At 46.3% G+C, this 22,900-nt stretch overlaps 1 protein-coding gene across 1 annotated transcript in view; it reads right to left on the reverse strand.

Annotated features, from left to right (window-relative positions):
- Positions 1-64: 64 nt before the first annotated feature.
- LOC106576653 (glutamate receptor-interacting protein 1) overlaps positions 65-22,900 on the reverse strand; it is a 153,629-nt gene continuing 130,793 nt past the window's right edge. Inside the window, exons 14-18 of the mRNA XM_082977232.1 lie at positions 15,647-15,809; positions 8,047-8,158; positions 4,553-4,786; positions 2,300-2,446; positions 65-1,054 (exon numbers count right to left, since the gene is read on the reverse strand). Of these exons, the coding sequence (XP_082833358.1) occupies positions 737-1,054; positions 2,300-2,446; positions 4,553-4,786; positions 8,047-8,158; positions 15,647-15,809 (974 nt within the window). The 3' untranslated portion in view covers positions 65-736. The remainder of the gene's footprint in view (positions 1,055-2,299; positions 2,447-4,552; positions 4,787-8,046; positions 8,159-15,646; positions 15,810-22,900) is intronic.

A 22,900-nucleotide genomic window follows, 5' to 3' on the forward strand; every position in this document is an offset into this window, starting at 1 on the left:
TCCAGTCTGCTATAAGGTCTTAGTGGGACAGACAGACAGAGAGCCTTGGGCCTTCAGACCTGCTATAAGGTCTTAGTGGGACAGACAGACAGAGAGAGCCTTGGGCCTTCAGACCTCCAGTCTGCTATAAGGTCTTAGTGGGACAGACAGACAGAGAGCCTTGGGCCTTCAGACCTCCAGTCTGCTATAAGGTCTTAGTGGGACAGACAGACAGAGAGAGCCTTGGGCCTTCAGACCTCCAGTCTGCTATAAGGTCTTAGTGGGACAGACAGACAGAGAGAGCCTTGGGCCTTCAGACCTCCAGTCTGCTATAAGGTCTTAGTGGGACAGACAGACAGAGAGAGCCTTGGGCCTTCAGACCTCCAGTCTGCTATAAGGTCTTAGTGGGACAGACAGACAGAGAGAGCCTTGGGCCTTCAGACCTCCAGTCTGCTATAAGGTCTTAGTGGGACAGACAGACAGAGAGCCTTGGGCCTTCAGACCTCCAGTCTGCTATAAGGTCTTAGTGGGACAGACAGACAGAGAGCCTTGGGCCTTCAGACCTCCAGTCTGCTATAAGGTCTTAGTGGGACAGACAGACAGAGAGAGCCTTGGGCCTTCAGACCTCCAGTCTGCTATAAGGTCTTAGTGGGACAGACAGACAGAGAGAGCCTTGGGCCTTCAGACCTCCAGTCTGCTATAAGGTCTTAGTGGGACAGACAGACAGAGAGCCTTGGGCCTTCAGACCTCCAGTCTGCTATAAGGTCTTAGTGGGGTCTCTATCATCTAGCCCAGCCCCGGCCAGCGCCACCCCGATCCCAGTCACCCCGATTCCAGCAGCCATCCTGGATAAGGAATGGTGGTTCTGGGTCGGTGGAGGGCCAGAGAGGCTGTCTCCCGGCTCGGTCCAGTTGATGACAGGCTCCTCGGTGGGTAGCTGGTTCAGTTCTGACTGGGACCCGGTCCTGGAGGAAGCAGGGTTCCTGCTGATCACCAGGTCCAGTTTGTTGCCTGACTCGGCAATCAGAGGGACCACCAGACAGCAGTCGAAGTCTCTGGTCCTCACGTGGTTGATCTGAGAAATCGAAGACAAGGGAAAGAGTTATTTATATTTGGTTTAAAAGCTTTGAGGTCCATTGAATTAATGTTTCAACTCAGATGTTACAGAGGCAACAAAAGGAAATGACTTGAGTTAGGAGTTTCCAGCCAGCAAGCACAGATTGGAGGTCCGCGTGGCAAACGTCTGTTTGACCATCATCGGGTGAGCAGAGGTTTGCCACTATGCTGGTTTATATTTGGTTTAAAAGCTTTGGTTGAAAAGCAAAACAAACCAAAAAAGATGTAATATTTGTATTTCCTGAGACTGAAAGTTTAACTTCAGGCTTTGCCTCAGAGCGGTTTCCTTTCATTTCAGTTAGAAGCCTACAAGATCAATACATCTACTCTGTTCAAACCTTCAGGTAAACAGTTTGTAAACCCAGTCCTGTCCTTCAAACATGAAGACAGATCACTTAAGTTCTCTCCCTCTGCTCCTGTATACAGCTGATTCATATTTACTGATGTACCCTTAAATTACCCCACAATAAACATACAAGCTGAATAATCTATCATCTTGGCTATTGGAATAAACTGCAGTTCATTTGCTTGAGCATCTTGTGTTTGTGCTTTTAAAACAACATCGTCAGTGACTTGATCAAATAAAAGTTGAATAACGTCCCAGGATGACTTCCACCTGTCAGCAGAATGTTTGTGCTTTTAAAACAACAACAGTGACCTGAGGAAAGCTGATAAGGAAGGACAGTCTCTCTCTCTCTCTCTGAGCAGCGAATAATGAGAGAACCTTTCTTTTCATATGCTAATGGCACGTTCACTAGATAGCTTCCCTGGAGAGGGATTCATCTATCCATCACTATGAATATCTCTGCAAAGTCAGCCTCACTTAGACCAGCGGGAAATTAGGCCAATGGTGTGTATCAATTTGGGCCGCAGAAAAAAATACAAAAATCATTTGAGGTTTTATGAACTGTGTAGATATGCTCTACTTTAGGGAGATCTAACTGTAACACCCATATCTACTTCCTACCTTTAGCTACATGTAGGAAATACAAACTATTGGAAAGGTCAAATGATTTCTTATCTAAATGTTGAAAGTGCTTGTGGGTGACGGAGAGAAACAACATGGTGCAGTTTGAGGCCGTGTGGAGGAGAGTGATGCGGGCGCTGGAGATGGGGGGGTGAGCAGGTGGGTCTGGGCAGGGTGATGTTGTGGATGTGTGTGTTCTGCATGAGGAAGCATCTGTGCCCACGTGTGTGTGAGTACCTGTAGCAGCCTGTCGTAGGACTTCAGCCCCCCGACCTCTGCAGGTCCCCCTGGGAGGATGTTGTTGACATAGACACCTTTCTCCAGGAGGCCATCCGACACACTGAAGCCAAAGTCTTCAAGGTCCGACTCCTTCAACAGACTCACCTGCACAATCAATCAATAATGTCTTCAACTATCAATCAATCATTTAACCTGGTATAAATAATGCACTTCAATGATAGACTGGATGACAGGCTGTGTCTACTGACAGCATAACATGATTGATAGACTGGATGACAGGCTGTGTCTACTGACAGCATAACATGATTGATAGACTGGATGACAGGCTGTGTCTACTGACAGTCATAACATGATTGATAGACTGGATGACAGGCTGTGTCTACTGACAGTCATAACATGATTGATAGACTGGATGACAGGCTGTGTCTACTGACAGCATAACATGATTGACAGGCTGTGTCTACTGACAGCATAACATGATTGATAGACTGGATGTCAGGCTGTGTCTACTGACAGCATAACATGATTGATAAGTGATAGACTGGATGACAGGCTGTGTCTACTGACAGCATAACATGATTGATAGACTGGATGACAGGCTGTGTCTACTGACAGCATAACATTATTGATAAGTGATAGACTGGATGACAGGCTGTGTCTACTGACAGCATAACATGATTGATAGACTGGATGACAGGCTGTGTCTACTGACAGTCATAACATGATTGATAGACTGGATGACAGGCTGTGTCTACTGACAGTCATAACATGATTGATAGACTGGATGACAGGCTGTGTCTACTGACAGCATAACATGATTGATAGACTGGATGACAGGCTGTGTCTACTGACAGTCATAACATGATTGATAGACTGGATGACAGGCTGTGTCTACTGACAGTCATAACATGATTGATAGACTGGATGACAGGCTGTGTCTACTGACAGCATAACATGATTGACAGGCTGTGTCTACTGACAGCATAACATGATTGATAGACTGGATGACAGGCTGTGTCTACTGACAGCATAACATGATTGATAAGTGATAGACTGGATGACAGGCTGTGTCTACTGACAGCATAATATGATTGATAGACTGGATGACAGGCTGTGTCTACTGACAGCATAACATGATTGATAGACTGGATGACAGGCTGTGTCTGCTGACAGTCATAACATGATTGATAGACTGGATGACAGGCTGTCTACTGACAGCATAACATGATTGATAGACTGGATGACAGGCTGTGTCTACTGACAGTCATAACATGATTGATAGACTGGATGACAGGCTGTGTCTACTGACAGCATAACATGATTGACAGGCTGTGTCTACTGACAGCATAACATGATTGATAGACTGGATGACAGGCTGTGTCTACTGACAGCATAACATGATTGATAGACTGGATGACAGGCTGTGTCTACTGAGAGCATAACATGATTGATAGACTGGATGACAGGCTGTGTCTACTGACAGCATAACATGATTGATAGACTGGATGACTGGCTGTGTCTACTGACAGTCATAACATGATTGATAGACTGGATGACAGGCTGTGTCTACTGACAGCATAACATGATTGATAGATTGGATGACTGGCTGTGTCTACTGACAGTCATAACATGATTGATAGACTGGATGACTGGCTGTGTCTGCTGACAGCATAACATGATTGATAGACTGGATGACAGGCTGTGTCTACTGACAGTCATAATGTGATAGATAGACTGGATGACTGGCTGTGTCTACTGACAGCATAACATGATTGATAGACTGGATGACTGGCTGTGTCTACTGACAGCATAACATGATTGATAGACTGGATGACTGGCTGTGTCTACTGACAGCATAACATGATTGATAGACTGGATGACAGGCTGTGTCTACTGACAGCATAACATGATTGATAGACTGGATGACAGGCTGTGTCTGATGACAGCATAACATGATTGATAGACTGGATGACAGGCTGTGTCTGATGACAGTCATAACATGATTGATAGACTGGATGACAGGCTGTGTCTGATGACAATCATAACATGTCAGTACCAGAGCTTCATCATAAATGACGTTGTCAAAAAGCTCAAGTTGAAGACACACACACACGTAAGATGCGTCAGAACTTTCTTACCTTCTCAGGGATTTTAACCCCTCTGACGTTCCATGAAATGAAGTGATGTAAACAGTGTAAAGCAGCAGTACTCTGGCCCTGGAGGGGCTTGGTGGTGTTTTATCATCGTTACCTTGTGCAGCTCCACGGGGGTGGGCGACATAACGTCATTCATCTCCTGTTTCATCTTCCTCATGGCGAAGGCCTTGCGCCCCCCGTCGCTGGGCAGGGTGTTGGAGCGCGAGGACTGGTTGTACTGCGGCCGGGCTGCGCTGCGCTCCTGGAAGCTGGCCTGCCGACCCAGGTGGCTCCTCAGAGGAGCAGGGTCATGGTTCAGACTCAGACTGCTGCCTGACATAATGGTGGCCTGGAGGGGGAGGGGGGGGAGGAGACAACGGGGGAGGAGATGAGGGAGGGGACCGAGAGAAAAGAGAGAGGAGGAGAGGGGGGAGGGAGAGGGGGGAGATGGAGAGGAGGGAGGGAGGGAGAGAGAAGAGAGAGGGCGAGACGGAGGAGATGAAGGAGAGGGAGGAAAGGGGAAATGAGAGGAGAGAGAGGAGGGGGAGAGGGAAGGGGAGAGGCCAGAGAGGGAGAAAAGGGGTGATGAACTTCCAAAGTGAGATATGAAGTACAAGGTACGCTCATGGACATGAGAATTGTTCCAGGTGTAGAATGTGTTCAAGCAGTATGTCAAAGAGAAATGGTTTGATTGTAGAATAATAACATAGAAAGTTCCTGTTAGAGGAGATGGTTGGCTCATCATCATCACGACCCAATAAACAAACAAACAAAGACTGAAAAACTTCAAAACCCAAGACGCCTTGCAGCAACTGTCCCATCATGCTTTGCTCACACCGCCATGCCCATTGCCACATCATCATCATCACCACTCCTCCCTCTGATTGGACAGTAATGAGTGATGTCACTCAAACCACCAGACGTGGTAGTCTGATGTTTGTGACAAACAAGTGAAACTGAACACTGTTTCACCCAAGCTGATGCATAGAGGTGTTGCAGAAACAGAAAGAGTTTGGCAAACAACACACTGCCACAGTCTCCATGCACCAAGACACAAGGTACAGCGCTTTGACTCGAAATGGAAGATGTGTGATTCATTCCAACATACAATTTGCCAGTTTTCATGTTGACAAATGCAAAATGCTCTTCACTACTGACATGAATGAACAGACATGTTCATTTACAGCGAATGAGGAGCCACAGGGGATATCCAGTCCAAGTTGAGGTGACATTTAATTCAGTCAAGCCTCTTTGATTTAATGTCTCCAAACTGAAACCATAATTATTTCTCTTCATTCCAAACTAACCTCTGTGATTCACACGGTGTTACTTACTTCCTGCATTGACACTTCATTTCAAGGTTCATTTACAATGTATTGCTGAGCGTCAACACACCTCCAGGCAGCACTACGGATGCATGCCAAATGGCCCACTATTCCCTTCATAGCACAGGGCCCATGTAGTGTATAATATAGGGACTAGGACCCATGTAGTGGATAATATAGGGAATAGGGCCCACGTAGTGGATAATATAGGGAATAGGGCCCATGTAGTGTATAATATAGGGGATAGGGCCCATGTAGTGTATAATATAGGGAATAGGGCCCATGTAGTGTATAATATAGGGAATAGGGCTCATGTAGTGTATAATATAGGGAATAGGGCCCATGTAGTGTATAATATAGGGAATAGGGCCCATGTAGTGTATAATATAGGGAATAGGGCCCATGTAGTGTATAATATAGGGAATAGGGCCCATGTAGTGTATAATATAGGGAATAGGGCCCACGTAGTGTATAATATAGGGAATAGGGCCCATGTAGTGTATAATAAAGGGAATAGGGCCCATGTAGTGTATAATATAGGGAATATGGCCCATGTAGTGTATAATATAGGGAATAGGGCCCATGTAGTGTATAATATAGGGAATAGGGTGCCATGTAGTGGATAATATAGGGAATAGGGCCCATGTAGTGTATAATATATTGAATAGGGCGCCATGTAGTGGACAATATATTGAATAGGGCGCCATGTAGTGTATAATATATTGAATAGGGTGCCATGTAGTGTATAATATATTGAATAGGGTGCCATTTGGGACATATCCAATGAGTTTCAATATGCCAAACAACGTTTAAATGAGTAATGATCTCACCTTCATAAATGACAACATATGGTGTCATGTTGAGGTTTCGCTAGCGAGTCTGACTCACAATCAAGGATATTTCAACCTTGATAAATTCGTTTTACAAAGGGAAAAAATGTGTACGGTTGCCTCTACGTGAAAATGAACATTGTTTCCTAGTGGCGTGCCTTAAATACACAAGGATATATTTGCAGTTAGATTGTCCTATGTGTCCAGGCTTGCCTTGAGGACAGACCAGGGAGTGTTCAGCCTGTGGTTGGCCGTGGTTCTATAACCAGGGTAGATGGTCCTCTATGGATGTCCGACCATAGAGTCAGGGTTTGAATCTATAACCAGGGTAGATGGACCTCTATGGATGTCCGACCATAGAGTCAGGGTTTGAATCTATAACCAGGGTAGATGGACCTCTATGGATGTCCGACCATAGAGTCCGGGTTTGAATCTATAACCAGGGTAGATGGTCCTCTATGGATGTCCGACCATAGAGTCCGGGTTTGAATCTATAACCAGGGTAGATGGTCCTCTATGGATGTCCGACCATAGAGTCCGGGTTTGAATCTATAACCAGGGTAGATGGTCCTCTATGGATGTCCGACCATAGACACAGGGTTTGAATCTATAGCCAGGGTATGAATCTATAACCAGGGTAGATGGTCCTCTATGGATGTCGGACCATAGAGTCAGAGTTTGAATCTATAACCAGGGTAGATGGTCCTCTATGGATGTCCGACCATAGAGTCAGGGTTTGAATGCACCCCCAGGATCTGAGACAAGCTGCTGGTGATCATCAGAGGCTACACAACACCACCCGCAGCCCACTAGCATGAGAGAGAGAACAAGAGAGAGATAGAGAGAGACAGAGAGACAGAGAGAGAGAGAGAGAGAGAGAGAGAGAGAGAGAGAGAGAGAGAGAGAGAGAGAGAGAGAGAGGGGTGCCAGCAGTACAGGGACAGCACCAGGGTGCCACAGTGTCAGCTACAAGCAGAGAGGAAGCCCCAAAAAGGAAAAGGGTGTACCAAGTTTCTCTTATTCAGAAGCCTGTCTGGCTCGTCCTGGAAAGAGAAGGAGTGGTTACACACATCAACAGGAAGTGACATCATGCAATTGAAAAAAGAGAACTCCAAAACAGGAAGTGGAAGGGATGGGGATAGAAGAGGAGAAAGGTGAGAGTTGAGAGCTTTTCTTCACCAATATGTTACTGTATAAGTAAAGCCACTGGTCTAGAAGATACGTAGGTTTGTCAGTGTTGTGTTTGTATTGTGCTGTGATGAATGAAACTGTAGATGTCCTCAGCCATTTTAAATCTACTGTGATGAATGAAACTGTAGATGTCAGACTGGCCGCAAGTCTCCAGATCTTCCAGGGCCTGAGACCAGAAGTTATCTTCCTGGTCCGGCTCGGTTAGCATTGTACTGTGATGAATGAAACTGTACATGTATTCGGCCATTTTGGCTCCTTGTTACCTCCAGTTCCCTCAGGATGCCAGACTGGCCGCAGGTCTCTAGATCTTCCAGGGCCTGAGACCAGAAGTTCTCTTCCTGGTCCGGCTCGGTCCCGTCATGACCCACAGTGAACCTGGAGGGGGGAAAAGGTCAGAGGTTAACACCCCCAGTCAGCCAATCAGTGAGCAGTCAGGGCAGGCCACCACACTGATGAGGGCTGGTGACCACAACGTGTGGGCAGGGTGTCAATGGGCTGTGCAGGCAGAGCGAGTGGAGCAGTAAGTAGGTAGGTAGGTAGGTAGGGAGGTAGGTACATACAGTTGAAGTCAGAAGTTTACATACACTTAGGTTGGTCATTAAAAATCATTTTTCAACCACTCCACAAATTTCTTGTTAACAAACTATAGTTTTGGCAAGTTGGTTAGGACATCTACTTTGTGCATGACACAAGTCATTTTTCCAACAATTGTTTACAGACAGATTATTTCACTTATAATTCACTGTATCACAATTCCAGTGGGTCAGAAGTTTACATTCACTAAGTTGACTGTGCCAACTTGGAAAATTCTAGAAAATGATATCATGGCTTTAGAAGCTTTTGATAGGCTAATTGACAACATTTGAGTCAATTGTAGGTGTATTTGTGGATGTATTTCAAGTCCTACCTTCAAACCTTGCTTGACATCATGGGAAAATCAAAAGAAATCAGCCAAGACCTCAGAAAAAAAATATAGACCTCCCCAAGTCTGGTTCATCCTTGGGAGCAATTTCCAAACACCTGAAGGTACCACGTTCATCTGTACAAACAATAGTACGCAAGTATAAACATCACGGGACCAAGCAGCCATCATACCGCTCAGGAAGGAGACGCATTCTGTCTCCTAGAGATGAATGTACTTTGGTGCGAAAAGTGTGAATTAATCCCAGAACAACAGCAAAGGACCTTGTGAAGATGCTGGAGGAAACGGGTACAAAAGTATCTATATCCACAGTAAAACGAGTCCTATATCGACATAACCTGAAAGGCCGCTCAGCAAGGAAGAAGCTAGTGCTCCAAAACCGCCATAAAAAGCCAGACTACGGTTTGCAACTGCACATGGGGACAAAGATCATACTTTTCTGAGAAATGTCCTCTGGTCTGATGAAACAAAAATAGAACTGTTTGGCCATAATAAGCATCGTTATGTTTAGAGGAAAAAGGGGAATGCTTTCAAGCCGAAGAATACCATCCCAACCATGAAGCACGGTGGTGGCAGCATCATGTTGTGGGGGTGCTTTGCTGCAGGAGGGACTGGTGCACTTCATAAAATAGATGGCATCATGAGGCAAGAAAATTATGTATATTGAAGCAACATCTGAAGACATCAGTCAGGAAGTTAAAGCTTGGTCGCAAAGGGTCTTCCAAAAGGACAATGACCCCAAGCATACTTCCAAAGTTGTGGCAAAATGGCTTAAGGACAACAAAGTCAAGGTATTGGAGTGGCCATCACAAAGCCCTGACCTCAATCCTATAGAAAATTTGTGGGCAGAACTAAAAAAGTGTGTGCGAGCAAGGAGGCCTAAAAACCTGACTCAATTACACAAGCTCTGTCAGAAGGAATGGGCCAAAATTCACCCAACTTATTGTGGGAAGCTTGTGGAAGGCTACCTGAAACGTTTGACCCAAGTAAAACAATTTAAAGGCAATTTAACCAAATATTAATTGAGTGCATGTAAACTTCTGACCCACTGGGAATGTGATGAAATAAATAAGAGCTGAAATAAATAATTCTCTCTACTATTATTCTGACATTTCACAGTTGTCATGACGTTGGCCTCTTTTGGTACAGGGAGGACAGTTGACCCCTCCCTTTTGCACACAATCCACCCTGTGTGTAAAGGGTCGTAAAAACTCTAAAATTCCAGGAGAGTCTCTGGCCACATGGCCCATAGAGAGACACAGGAAATTCTTCCAACTCATAGAATTGGAGAGCCAAGCGACATTTTGTGTTCTGGAGAAGGTATGGAAGATTGGTGAAGAATCCAGCTACGAACTGATCCGCTTGGTACAATTTTGTGATACTCAGAAGAGACAATATAGCCATATTACCATAAAACTGTTTATATAATAGACTCAGTTTAAGACTTGCATCATATGGGTGGATGAAATGTATTAATAAGGATAAAGCTTTTGTAAGACATTGAGATGCTATGTACTGATGTAATGTGATAGAATTGTATTTCTGTAACCAAATCTAACTCAGTCATAGGCACGCCCCCAGGGACCCATACAGGACCAGGCGTCATTTGACAAGCTGTTCTATGGGCACTATAAAACACCCCCGGATTTACATTTCTTCAGACCAGGCCTACACTCTATGGCCAGAGGTTTGACCATCCAAGTACTCTACTGAAAGTGAACTATACCACGTGGTTAACTTTTAGACTATTGATACCGACAGAATAAGAACAAGTCTTTGATATTAATTATTAGTCTGCAGCTAAGTAAATTATATCATCGAACGCGAAGACCAACGAAACAACCATTCGATGACGACATTAATGAATGTCGCTTTGAAAGATCCATTCTAACCGAGAGAGAGACTCTCCATCAGAACTACTCTCCAACAAGAATCAGAACGACCATGAGCGTAAATATATATTGATTGCAATTGTTCCCGAATGAGTGAGCCTTCAATTGTTAATATTAATGAACTCTGTGTAACTGCCACAGCTGACCTTTTATGATCCATTGTTCAACAGGCCGACCTGCCTGTTTAGCCCACAAGGGCACATTCCTATCCCAATCCTTTGTGACGATAATTACTGTTTGTATGTTTTTCTGTTAATTACTTAGTGTAGTAAATAAATGATTTTAAGACAATTGATGTATGGATGATTTTAGTAAAGACTGGGTTCGTGCAGATACAACAATTTACGACGTTTGGAATGAGACTGGACTAGAGGTAAATACACCATTGAAACTAGAAGATAATCGGCCTATACTGTAATAGAATATAATATTATAGTACAGGAAAGTTATATTAGGAAAATTATAGCTTTGTAATCTGAATATTCTCCTTGGTGCCCCGATCTCCTAGTTAATTACAATTAAACGATTAATCAGTTTAATCGCGTGATAATAATTCCAGGGAGCTAATTGATAAACATATCTTCCGTTTAATGGTACCCCCAAAGACACGACACAGTCTTAAAATAAAGTGGTGATTCTAACTGACCTAAAACAGGGAATTTTTACTAAGATTAAATGTCAGGAATTGTGAAAAGCTGAGTTTAAATGTATTTGGCTAAGGTGTATGTATACTTCCGACTTCAACTGTAGGTAGCTAGTTAGGTAGGTAGCTAGATTGGTAAGTAGGTAGATAGGTAGGTAGATAGCTAGGTATGTACATAGGTAGCTAGGTAGGTAGATAGGTAGGTATGTACATAGGTAGATAGGTAGGTAGATAGGTAGGTATGTACATAGGTAGCTAGGTAGCTAGGTAGGTAGGTAGATAGGTAGATAGGTAGGTAGGTAGGTAGGTAGGTAGGTACTGTATGTAGGAGGGTACTGTATGTAGGAGGGTAGGTAGGTAGGTAGGTAGGTAGGTAGGTAGGTAGGTAGGTAGGTAGGTAGGTAGGTAGGTAGGTAGGTAGGTAGGTAGGTAGGTAGGTAGGTAGGTAGGTAGGTAGGTAGGTAGGTAGGTAGGTATGTGGCCAGGTAGCTAGGTACGTACATAGGTGGGTGGGTAGGTAGGTAGGTAGGTAGGTAGGTAGGTAGGTAGGTAGGTAGGTAGGTAGGTAGGTAGGTAGGTAGGTAGGTAGGTAGGTAGGTAGGTAGGTAGGTAGGTAGGTCGGTCGGTCGGTAGGTAGGTAGGAAGCAAGCTCGGTAGGTAGGTAGGTAGGTAGGTAGGTAGGTAGGTAGGTAGGTAGGTAGGTAGGTAGGTAGGTAGGTAGGTAGGTAGGTAGGTAGGTAGGTAGGTAGGTAGGTACTGTATGTAGGAGGGTACTGTATGTAGGAGGGTAGGTAGGTAGCTAGGTAGGTAGGTAGAGTAGGTAGGTAGGTAGGTAGGTAGGTAGGTAGGTAGGTAGGTAGGTAGGTAGGTAGGTAGGTATGTGGCCAGGTAGCTAGGTACGTACATAGGTGGGTGGGTGGGTGGGTAGGTAGGTAGGTAGGTAGGTAGGTAGGTAGGTAGGTAGGTAGGTAGGTAGGTAGGTAGGTAGGTAGGTAGGTAGGTAGGTAGGTAGGTAGGTAGGTAGGTAGGTAGGCGGTCGGTCGGTCGGTCGGTCGGTAGGAAGCAAGCTCCGTAGGTAGGTAGGTAGGTAGGTAGGTAGGTAGGTAGGAAGCAAGCTAGGTAGGTAGGTAGGTAGGTAGGTAGGTAGGTAGGTAGGTAGGTAGGTAGGTAGGTAGGTACTGTATGTAGGAGGGTACTGTATGTAGGAGGGTAGGTAGGTAGGTAGGTAGGTAGGTAGGTAGGTAGGTAGGTAGGTAGGTAGGTAGGTAGGTAGGTAGGTAGGTAGGTAGGTAGGTAGGTAGGTAGGTAGGTAGGTAGGTAGGTAGGTAGGTAGGTAGGTAGGTAGGTACTGTATGTAGGTAGGTAGGTTCTGTATGTAGGTAGGTAGGTTCTGTACGTAAGTAGGTAGGTAGGAGAGGGCTGAGATATAGACACAAACAGAGAGGAGATAACACACCCCCATACAGTTTGGACACAAGGAGACGGATGTGCCATGCTGGACCAAGGGCACGGAGATCCAGCTGAGAGGTGTGTTTCAGAGACAGTTTGTTGAGGCTAAGGGGAGCGACCAGTAGGGGGTTAGGATTTCAGTTGGTTTGGGTTGAGAACGTTAGTGGTGGGAGGGAACAGCCCTGCCTTGTGCCATTCAGGTGAAGGTGGGATCGGGTGTTGGGGTACAGGTGAGTGTGTGTTGTGTTGAGGTTAGGAGAGAGACAAGGTGGCTTGCTTGGTTTAAGTGGGAGACTGGGAGGTTTCAGTGAGAGGATTGGGTTTGGGTTGGTTTGAGAACATTAGCGGTGTGAGGGTACATTCTTGCCCTGTGCCACCCAGGTTAGGGTTAGGTGAGGTTAGGGTTGGGTTGGTTTGAGAACTAAAGGGGTGTAAGGACACAGCCCTGCCGTGTGCCTCACCTGCTGTCAGTGATTAGGCCGGTAGGCAGAGTAGAAGCTCTGTCAAACGTTAAGGAAGAGAGATACTTCAATCAACAATATTTCAAGAACACCAAGACACCAATTTGATTCCGTTTGAAACCCTTTTCTGATGACGGTTAATTGATGAATAATTCTGGTGAATCTCTGTACCTCCTTGATGATCATCTTTGAGCAATAGAGGAGAACCCCCCTCAATAGAGGAGAACCCCCCCCCCCCCTCAATAGAGGAACCCCCCCCCCCCCTCAATAGAGGAGACCCCCCCTCAATAGAGGAGAATCCCCCCCCCCCCCCCCCCAATAGAGGAGAATCCCCCCCCCCCAATAAAGGAGAACCCCCCCCTCAATAGAGGAGAATCTCCCCCCCCCAGAGATACACACTAGTTATGAACCAGGAACATGTATCTATTAACACACTAGTTATGAACCAGGAACATGTATATATTAACACACTAGTTATGAACCAGGAACAAGTATCCATTAACACACTAGTTATGAACCAGGAACATGTATCTATTAACACACTAGTTATGAACCAGGAACATGTATCTATTAACACACTAGTTATGAACCAGGAACATGTATCTATTAACACACTAGTTATGAACCAGGAACATGTATCTATTAACACACTAGTTATGAACCAGGAACATGTATCTATTAACACACTAGTTATGAACCAGGAACATGTATATATTAACACACTAGTTATGAACCAGGAACATGTATCTATTAACACACTAGTTATGAACCAGGAACATGTATATATTAACACACTAGTTATGAACCAGGAACATGTATCTATTAACACACTAGTTATGAACCAGGAACATGTATATATTAACACACTAGTTATGAACCAGGAACATGTATATATTAACACACTAGTTATGAACCAGGAACATGTATCTATTAACACACTAGTTATGAACCAGGAACATGTATATATTAACACACTAGTTATGAACCAGGAACATGTATATATTAACACACTAGTTATGAACCAGGAACACGTATCTATTAACACACTAGTTATGAACCAGGAACATGTATATATTAACACACTAGTTATGAACCAGGAACACGTATCTATTAACACACTAGTTATGAACCAGGAACATGTATATATTAACACACTAGTTATGAACCAGGAACATGTATATATGAACACACTAGTTATGAACCAGGAACATGTATATAGTTATGAACCAGGAACATGTATATAGTTATGAACCAGGAACATGTATATAGTTATGAACCAGGAACATGTATATAGTTATGAACCAGGAACATGTATCTATTAACACACTAGTTATGAACCAGGAACATGTATATATTAACACACTAGTTATGAACCAGGAACACGTATCTATTAACACACTAGTTATGAACCAGGAACATGTATATATTAACACACTAGTTATGAACCAGGAACACGTATCTATTAACACACTAGTTATGAACCAGGAACATGTATATATTAACACACTAGTTATGAACCAGGAACATGTACTAGTTATGAACCAGGAACATGTATATAGTTATGAACCAGGAACATGTATATAGTTATGAACCAGGAACATGTATATAGTTATGAACCAGGAACATGTATATAGTTATGAACCAGGAACATGTATCCTTTAGGTCATGTGAGGAGTTATTCTGTCCTATTCCTTGTGGAATGTCTGTTGTTGTTTTTGTTGATGTGATTCTTCAGCAAAACCAATAACCCCCCTTAGGGATCAATACACTATTCTACCACGAGACCTATTTGACCAGGGCTCAAAGAGAATTCTGTAAGGGCGCTTTGCTTTCATTTACACTTGAATCTCTTTGAAGATTTCAATACTGCCTAAAGTGATAGTTTTTCCACTGTGCTGAGTCACATCCTCAGCTATGATTATTCTCCATTGGATACCAAGCTATCACTTTAGCCCTGATATGTTCCATAAAGAACTAGATTAACTGAGGGAACATCTGAGGCCAGAGGGGAAACTATAAACAGGAACAGAGAACAGCTTTGATAGTACAGAAACTTTGATAAGCTTTGATATCAGTCCACAGGAAGAAGAACAAATCTGTGTTCTGTACTTCCTGTCCCCTTTTGTACTTTATTCATAAGCTTCTAAAAGGGATTTATGATAGAAGATATGCTAATGACTGAATTATAAAGAGCTTCTTTATCAAACACAAACAGCTGTTAGCCAAGGTCAAGTTCAAATAGCAGCTGTATTATCAGTAGTATGTACACATACTAGTAATATTTCACTAATAGTACTTTAAAGTTGTAGTGTTTCTGGGCTGCCATTGTGTACGGTGTGTGTGTGTATGTTTAGCGGCAGGGAATTCAGAACAATCACTGAAATATGACTGAGGTGTTTGACAGTGGGTTGCAAGATAAAGGGCCAGTGGTGGTGTTGCTGAGAGGTCAAGGGTTAGAGGTTCAGAGGTTAAAGGTGAGAACAGGGTTGAATGTACCCGCCGGCGGTGGGTCTGTCCCATTCGTCATCGCTGAGGCCGAGGTCTGCCAGGATGTTGTGTCTCTGGCGGGTGCTGACAGGGGACAGGCTGCCCTGGCTGGGCTTGGCGTTCCTCCACTCATGGCTGTGGAAGCTGTAGCCAGACGCCTGGAAACCTGGGGCTGGGACGGGATACATACACACACGACAAGACGATGTTAGCCCACTGAGCTAAAGTCTTTAGCTAACACAGTCTTTCAGGTATCAGAAGTTTCCTCCTCACATGAGCATAGTTCAGTCAAAACCCTCCATTACATCTCCACTGTATGTACCTGTCGTGCTACAGCCACTCACTGGTGATCATGTAATACAACACCTTGGTGAATGGATCTTCCAGTCATTGAACGGTTTTCCTGTAGAACTAGTTGGTCCATATGAATTGAGTGTTAGAGCGTGTGTGGAATTCTGTGAAATTCTCTCAAACTGTCTCTCTGTCTCTCTCTCTCTCTCTCTCTGTCTCTCTCTCTCTCTCTCTCTCTCTCTCTCTCTCTCTCTCTCTCTCTCTCTCTCTCTCTCTCTCTCTCTCTCTCTCTCTCTCTCTCTCTCGCTCTCTCTCAATTCAATTCAATTCAATTGACTTTATTGACATGGCAAGTTCATTATTACTTACATTGTCAAAGTATACATATTGAAAAATTAAAATAAAATAAAAATATATATTTATATATATATAAAATATATATATATTTATATATAAATAAATGGTGGGACCAACATCAATAATAGTGGACATGGGATTACCATTAACAACAATTACAACAACAATATTACAACAACAATATTAATGAGAACAACAATACATTAAAGTGATGGTAGTAGACCAGTGTCAACATGACTGAGAAGACACATGACCTGGTATGAAAGACAAAACAAAACATGATGGGAAATATTATCCACATTACATTGCACTTTTCACTAGCTGTCCCTCAAGTTGTGGCAGGAGGACACATATTTGGCTGACAAAACTGCACATTTTGGCTTTTTCACCCAATAAATATTAGATTTTGTCTTCATCTTTTATAGTTTCAAATTCTTTGTATTGAATTAACATTTTGGGAAATAAATATTATCTTATTTCTGAGTATTTGTCACAGTGTAATAGGAAATGCAGCTCTGTCTCTACCTCTCCCCTGGAGCAGACGACCGGTGACGACCGGTCTCTATAGCCAGACTGTCCTCTCTGGGCAGCCAGGTTTGTCTGTGACGACCTGTCTCTATAGCCAGACTGTCCTCTCTGGGCAGCCAGGTTTGTCTGTGACGACCGGTCTCTATAGCCAGACTGTCCTCTCTGGGCAGCCAGGTTTGTCTGTGACGACCTGTCTCTATAGCCAGACTGTCCTCTCTGGGCAGCCAGGTTTGTCTGTGACGACCTGTCTCTATAGCCAGACTGTCCTCTCTGGGCAGCCAGGTTTGTCTGTGACGACCGGTCTCTATAGCCAGACTGTCCTCTCTGGGCAGCCAGGTTTGTCTGTGACGACCGGTCTCTATAGCCAGACTGTGCTCTCTGGACAGCCAGGTTTGTCTGTGACGACCGGTCTCTATAGCCAGACTGTCCTCTCTGGGCAGCCAGGTTTGTCTGTGACGACCTGTCTCTATAGCCAGACTGTCCTCTCTGGGCAGCCAGGTTTGTCTGTGACGACCGGTCTCTATAGCCAGACTGTCCTCTCTGGGCAGCCAGGTTTGTCTGTGACGACCTGTCTCTATAGCCAGACTGTCCTCTCTGGGCAGCCAGGTTTGTCTGTGACGACCTGTCTCTATAGCCAGCCTGTCCTCTCTGGGCAGCCAGGTTTGTCTGTGACGACCAGTCTCTATAGCCAGACTGTGCTCACTGAGTCTGTACCTAGTCAGTGTTTTCCTCAGTTTTCTATCAGTCACAGTGGTCAGATAGTCTGCCATCATGTACTGTCTGTTTAGAGCCAAATAGCATTGAAGTTTACTTAGATTTTTTGTGGTGTCTTTCCAATTTGTGGTGTCTTTGCAATGGTGTGTTCTAATAGAACTGTGTCCAAATAGAATTTATATTTGTCATCCTGATTTCCAGACCTTTTTTGGAATATCATTATATTTGGTTTTTTTAGGTAAACGGTCAGAGCCCAGGTCTGACAGAACCTGTGGTTAACGGTCAGAGCCCAGGTCTGACAGAACCTGTGGTTAATGGTCAGAGCCCAGGTCTGACAGAACCTGTGATTAACGGTCAGAGCCCAGGTCTGACAGAACCTGTGGTTAATGGTCAGAACCCAGGACTGACAGAACCTGTGATTAACGGTCAGAGCCCAGGTCTGACAGAACCTGTGGTTAATGGTCAGAGCCCAGGACTGACAGAACCTGTGATTAACGGTCAGAGCCCAGGTCTGACAGAACCTGTGGTTAACGGTCAGAGCCCAGGTCTGACAGAACCTGTGGTTAACGGTCAGAGCCCAGGACTGACAGAACCTGTGATTAACGGTCAGAGCCCAGGTCTGACAGAACCTGTGGTTAACGGTCAGAGCCCAGGTCTGACAGAACCTGTGATTAACGGTCAGAGCCCAGGTCTGACAGAACCTGTGATTAACGGTCAGAGCCCAGGTCTGACAGAACCTGTGATTAACGGTCAGAGCCCAGGTCTGAAAGAACCTGTGGTTAACGGTCAGAGCCCAGGTCTGAAAGAACCTGTGATTAACGGTCAGAGCCCAGACAGAACCTGTGATGAACGGTCAGAGCCCAGGACTGACAGAACCTGTGGTTAACGGTCAGAGTCCAGGACTGACAGAACCTGTGGTTAACGGTCAGAGCCCAGGTCTGACAGAACCTGTGATGAACGGTCAGAGCCCAGGTCTGACAGAACCTGTGATGAACGGTCAGAGCCCAGGTCTAACAGAACCTGTGGTTAACGGTCAGAGCCCAGGTCTGACAGAACCTGTGATTAACGGTCAGAGCCCAGACAGAACCTGTGATTAATGGTCAGAGCCCAGGTCAGACAGAACCTGTGGTTAACGGTCAGAGCCCAGGTCTGACAGAACCTGTGGTTAACGGTCAGAGCCCAGACAGAACCTGTGGTTAACGGTCAGAGCCCAGGTCTGACAGAACCTGTGATTAACGGTCAGAGCCCAGGTCTGACAGAACCTGTGGTTAACGGTCAGAGCCCAGGTCTGACAGAACCTGTGATTAACGGTCAGAGCCCAGACAGAACCTGTGGTTAACGGTCAGAGCCCAGGTCTGACAGAACCTGTGATGAACGGTCAGAGCCCAGGTCTGACAGAACCTGTGATGAACGGTCAGAGCCCAGGTCTAACAGAACCTGTGGTTAACGGTCAGAGCCCAGGTCTGACAGAACCTGTGATGAACGGTCAGAGCCCAGGTCTGACAGAACCTGTGATGAACGGTCAGAGCCCAGGTCTGACAGAACCTGTGATTAACGGTCAGAGCCCAGACAGAACCTGTGATTAATGGTCAGAGCCCAGGTCAGACAGAACCTGTGGTTAACGGTCAGAGCCCAGGTCTGACAGAACCTGTGGTTAACGGTCAGAGCCCAGACAGAACCTGTGGTTAACGGTCAGAGCCCAGGTCTGACAGAACCTGTGATTAACGGTCAGAGCCCAGGTCTGACAGAACCTGTGGTTAACGGTCAGAGCCCAGGTCTGACAGAACCTGTGATTAACGGTCAGAGCCCAGACAGAACCTGTGGTTAACGGTCAGAGCCCAGGTCTGACAGAACCTATGGTTAACGGTCAGAGCCCAGGTCTGACAGAACCTGTGGTTAACGGTCAGAGCCCAGGTCTAACAGAACCTGTGGTTAACGGTCAGAGCCCAGGTCTGACAGAACCTGTGATTAACTGTCAGAGCCCAGACAGAACCTGTGATTAACGGTCAGAGCCCAGGACTGACAGAACCTGTGGTTAACGGTCAGAGTCCAGACAGAACAAGTGATTAACGGTCAGAGCCCAGGTCTGACAGAACCTGTGATTAACGGTCAGAGCCCAGGTCTGACAGAACCTGTGGTTAACGGTCAGAGCCCAGGTCTGACAGAACCTGTGATTAACGGTCAGAGCCCAGGTCTGACAGAACCTGTGGTTAACGGTCAGAGCCCAGGACTGACAGAACCTGTGATTAACGGTCAGAGCCCAGGTCTGACAGAACCTGTGGTTAACGGTCAGAGCCCAGGACTGACAGAACCTGTGGTTAACGGTCAGAGCCCAGGTCTGACAGAACCTGTGGTTAACGGTCAGAGCCCAGGTCTGACAGAACCTGTGGTTAACGGTCAGAGCCCAGGACTGACAGAACCTGTGGTTAACGGTCAGAGCCCAGGTCTGACAGAACCTGTGATTAACGGTCAGAGCCCAGGTCTGACAGAACCTGTGGTTAACGGTCAGAGCCCAGGTCTGACAGAACCTGTGATTAACGGTCAGAGCCCAGGACTGACAGAACCTGTGGTTAACGGTCAGAGCCCAGGTCTGACAGAACCTGTGATTAACGGTCAGAGCCCAGGTCTGACAGAACCTGTGATTAACGGTCAGAGCCCAGGACTGACAGAACCTGTGGTTAACGGTCAGAGCCCAGGTCTGACAGAACCTGTGGTTAACGGTCAGAGCCCAGGTCTGACAGAACCTGTGGTTAACGGTCAGAGCCCAGGTCTGACAGAACCTGTGATTAACGGTCAGAGCCCAGGTCTGACAGAACCTGTGATTAACGGTCAGAGCCCAGGTCTGACAGAACCTGTGATTAACGGTCAGAGCCCAGGACTGACAGAACCTGTGGTTAACGGTCAGAGTCCAGGACTGACAGAACCTGTGATTAACGGTCAGAGCCCAGGTCTGACAGAACCTGTGATTAACGGTCAGAGCCCAGGTCTGACAGAACCTGTGGTTAACGGTCAGAGCCCAGACAGAACCTGTGATGAACGGTCAGAGCCCAGGTCTGACAGAACCTGTGATTAACGGTCAGAGCCCAGACAGAACCTGTGATGAACGGTCAGAGCCCAGGTCTGACAGAACCTGTGATGAACGGTCAGAGCCCAGGTCTACAGAACCTGTGGTTAACGGTCAGAGCCCAGGTCTAACAGAACCTGTGGTTAACGGTCAGAGCCCAGGTCTGACAGAACCTGTGATTAACGGTCAGAGCCCAGACAGAACCTGTGATTAATGGTCAGAGCCCAGGTCAGACAGAACCTGTGGTTAACGGTCAGAGCCCAGGTCTGACAGAACCTGTGGTTAACGGTCAGAGCCCAGACAGAACCTGTGGTTAACGGTCAGAGCCCAGGTCTGACAGAACCTGTGATTAACGGTCAGAGCCCAGGTCTGACAGAACCTGTGGTTAACGGTCAGAGCCCAGGTCTGACAGAACCTGTGATTAACGGTCAGAGCCCAGACAGAACCTGTGGTTAACGGTCAGAGCCCAGGTCTGACAGAACCTATGGTTAACGGTCAGAGCCCAGGTCTGACAGAACCTGTGGTTAACGGTCAGAGCCCAGGTCTAACAGAACCTGTGGTTAACGGTCAGAGCCCAGGTCTGACAGAACCTGTGATTAACTGTCAGAGCCCAGACAGAACCTGTGATTAACGGTCAGAGCCCAGGACTGACAGAACCTGTGGTTAACGGTCAGAGTCCAGACAGAACCTGTGGTTAACGGTCAGAGCCCAGACAGAACCTGTGATTAACGGTCAGAGCCCAGGTCTGACAGAACATGTGATTAACGGTCAGAGCCCAGACAGAACAAGTGATTAACGGTCAGAGCCCAGGTCTGACAGAACCTGTGGTTAACGGTCAGAGCCCAGGTCTGACAGAACCTGTGATTAACGGTCAGAGCCCAGGTCTGACAGAACCTGTGGTTAACGGTCAGAGCCCAGGACTGACAGAACCTGTGATTAACGGTCAGAGCCCAGGTCTGACAGAACCTGTGGTTAACGGTCAGAGCCCAGGACTGACAGAACCTGTGATTAACGGTCAGAGCCCAGGTCTGACAGAACCTGTGGTTAACGGTCAGAGCCCAGGTCTGACAGAACCTGTGGTTAACGGTCAGAGGCCAGGTCTGACAGAACCTGTGATTAACGGTCAGAGCCCAGGTCTGACAGAACCTGTGATTAACGGTCAGAGCCCAGGTCTGACAGAACCTGTGATTAACGGTCAGAGCCCAGGTCTGACAGAACCTGTGGTTAACGGTCAGAGCCCAGGTCTGACAGAACCTGTGATTAACGGTCAGAGCCCAGGACTGACAGAACCTGTGGTTAACGGTCAGAGCCCAGGTCTGACAGAACCTGTGATTAACGGTCAGAGCCCAGGTCTGACAGAACCTGTGATTAACGGTCAGAGCCCAGGACTGACAGAACCTGTGGTTAACGGTCAGAGCCCAGGTCTGACAGAACCTGTGGTTAACGGTCAGAGCCCAGGTCTGACAGAACCTGTGCTTAACGGTCAGAGCCCAGGTCTGACAGAACCTGTGATTAACGGTCAGAGCCCAGGTCTGACAGAACCTGTGATTAACGGTCAGAGCCCAGGTCTGACAGAACCTGTGATTAACGGTCAGAGCCCAGGACTGACAGAACCTGTGGTTAACGGTCAGAGCCCAGGTCTGACAGAACCTGTGGTTAACGGTCAGAGCCCAGGTCTGACAGAACCTGTGGTTAACGGTCAGAGCCCAGGTCTGACAGAACCTGTGATTAACGGTCAGAGCCCAGACAGAACCTGTGGTTAACGGTCAGAGCCACAGGTCTGACAGAACCTGTGATTAACGGTCAGAGCCCATGACAGAACCTGTGATTAATGGTCAGAGCCCAGGTCGACAGAACCTGTGATTAACGGTCAGAGCCCAGGTCTGACAGAACCTGTGGTTAACGGTCAGAGTTCAGACAGAACCTGTGGTTAACGGTCAGAGCCCAGACAGAACCTGTGGTTAACGGTCAGAGCCCAGGTCTGACAGAACCTGTGATTAACAGTCAGAGCCCAGGTCTAACAGAACCTGTGATTAACGGTCAGAGCCCAGACAGAACCTGTGATTAACGGTCAGAGCCCAGGTCTAGACAGAACCTGTGGTTAACGGTCAGAGCCCAGGTCTGACAGAACCTGTGGTTAACGGTCAGAGTTCAGACAGAACCTGTGGTTAACGGTCAGAGCCCAGACAGAACCTGTGGTTAACGGTCAGAGCCCAGGTCTGACAGAACAAGTGATTAACGGTCAGAGGCCAGGTCTGACAGAAACTGTGATTAACGGTCAGAGCCCAGACAGAACCTGTGATTAACGG

This window comes from Salmo salar, chromosome 07 (assembly GCF_965601325.2).
Source record: "Salmo salar chromosome 07, fSalSal1, whole genome shotgun sequence".
In the NCBI taxonomy this organism is placed as follows: domain Eukaryota; kingdom Metazoa; phylum Chordata; class Actinopteri; order Salmoniformes; family Salmonidae; genus Salmo; species Salmo salar.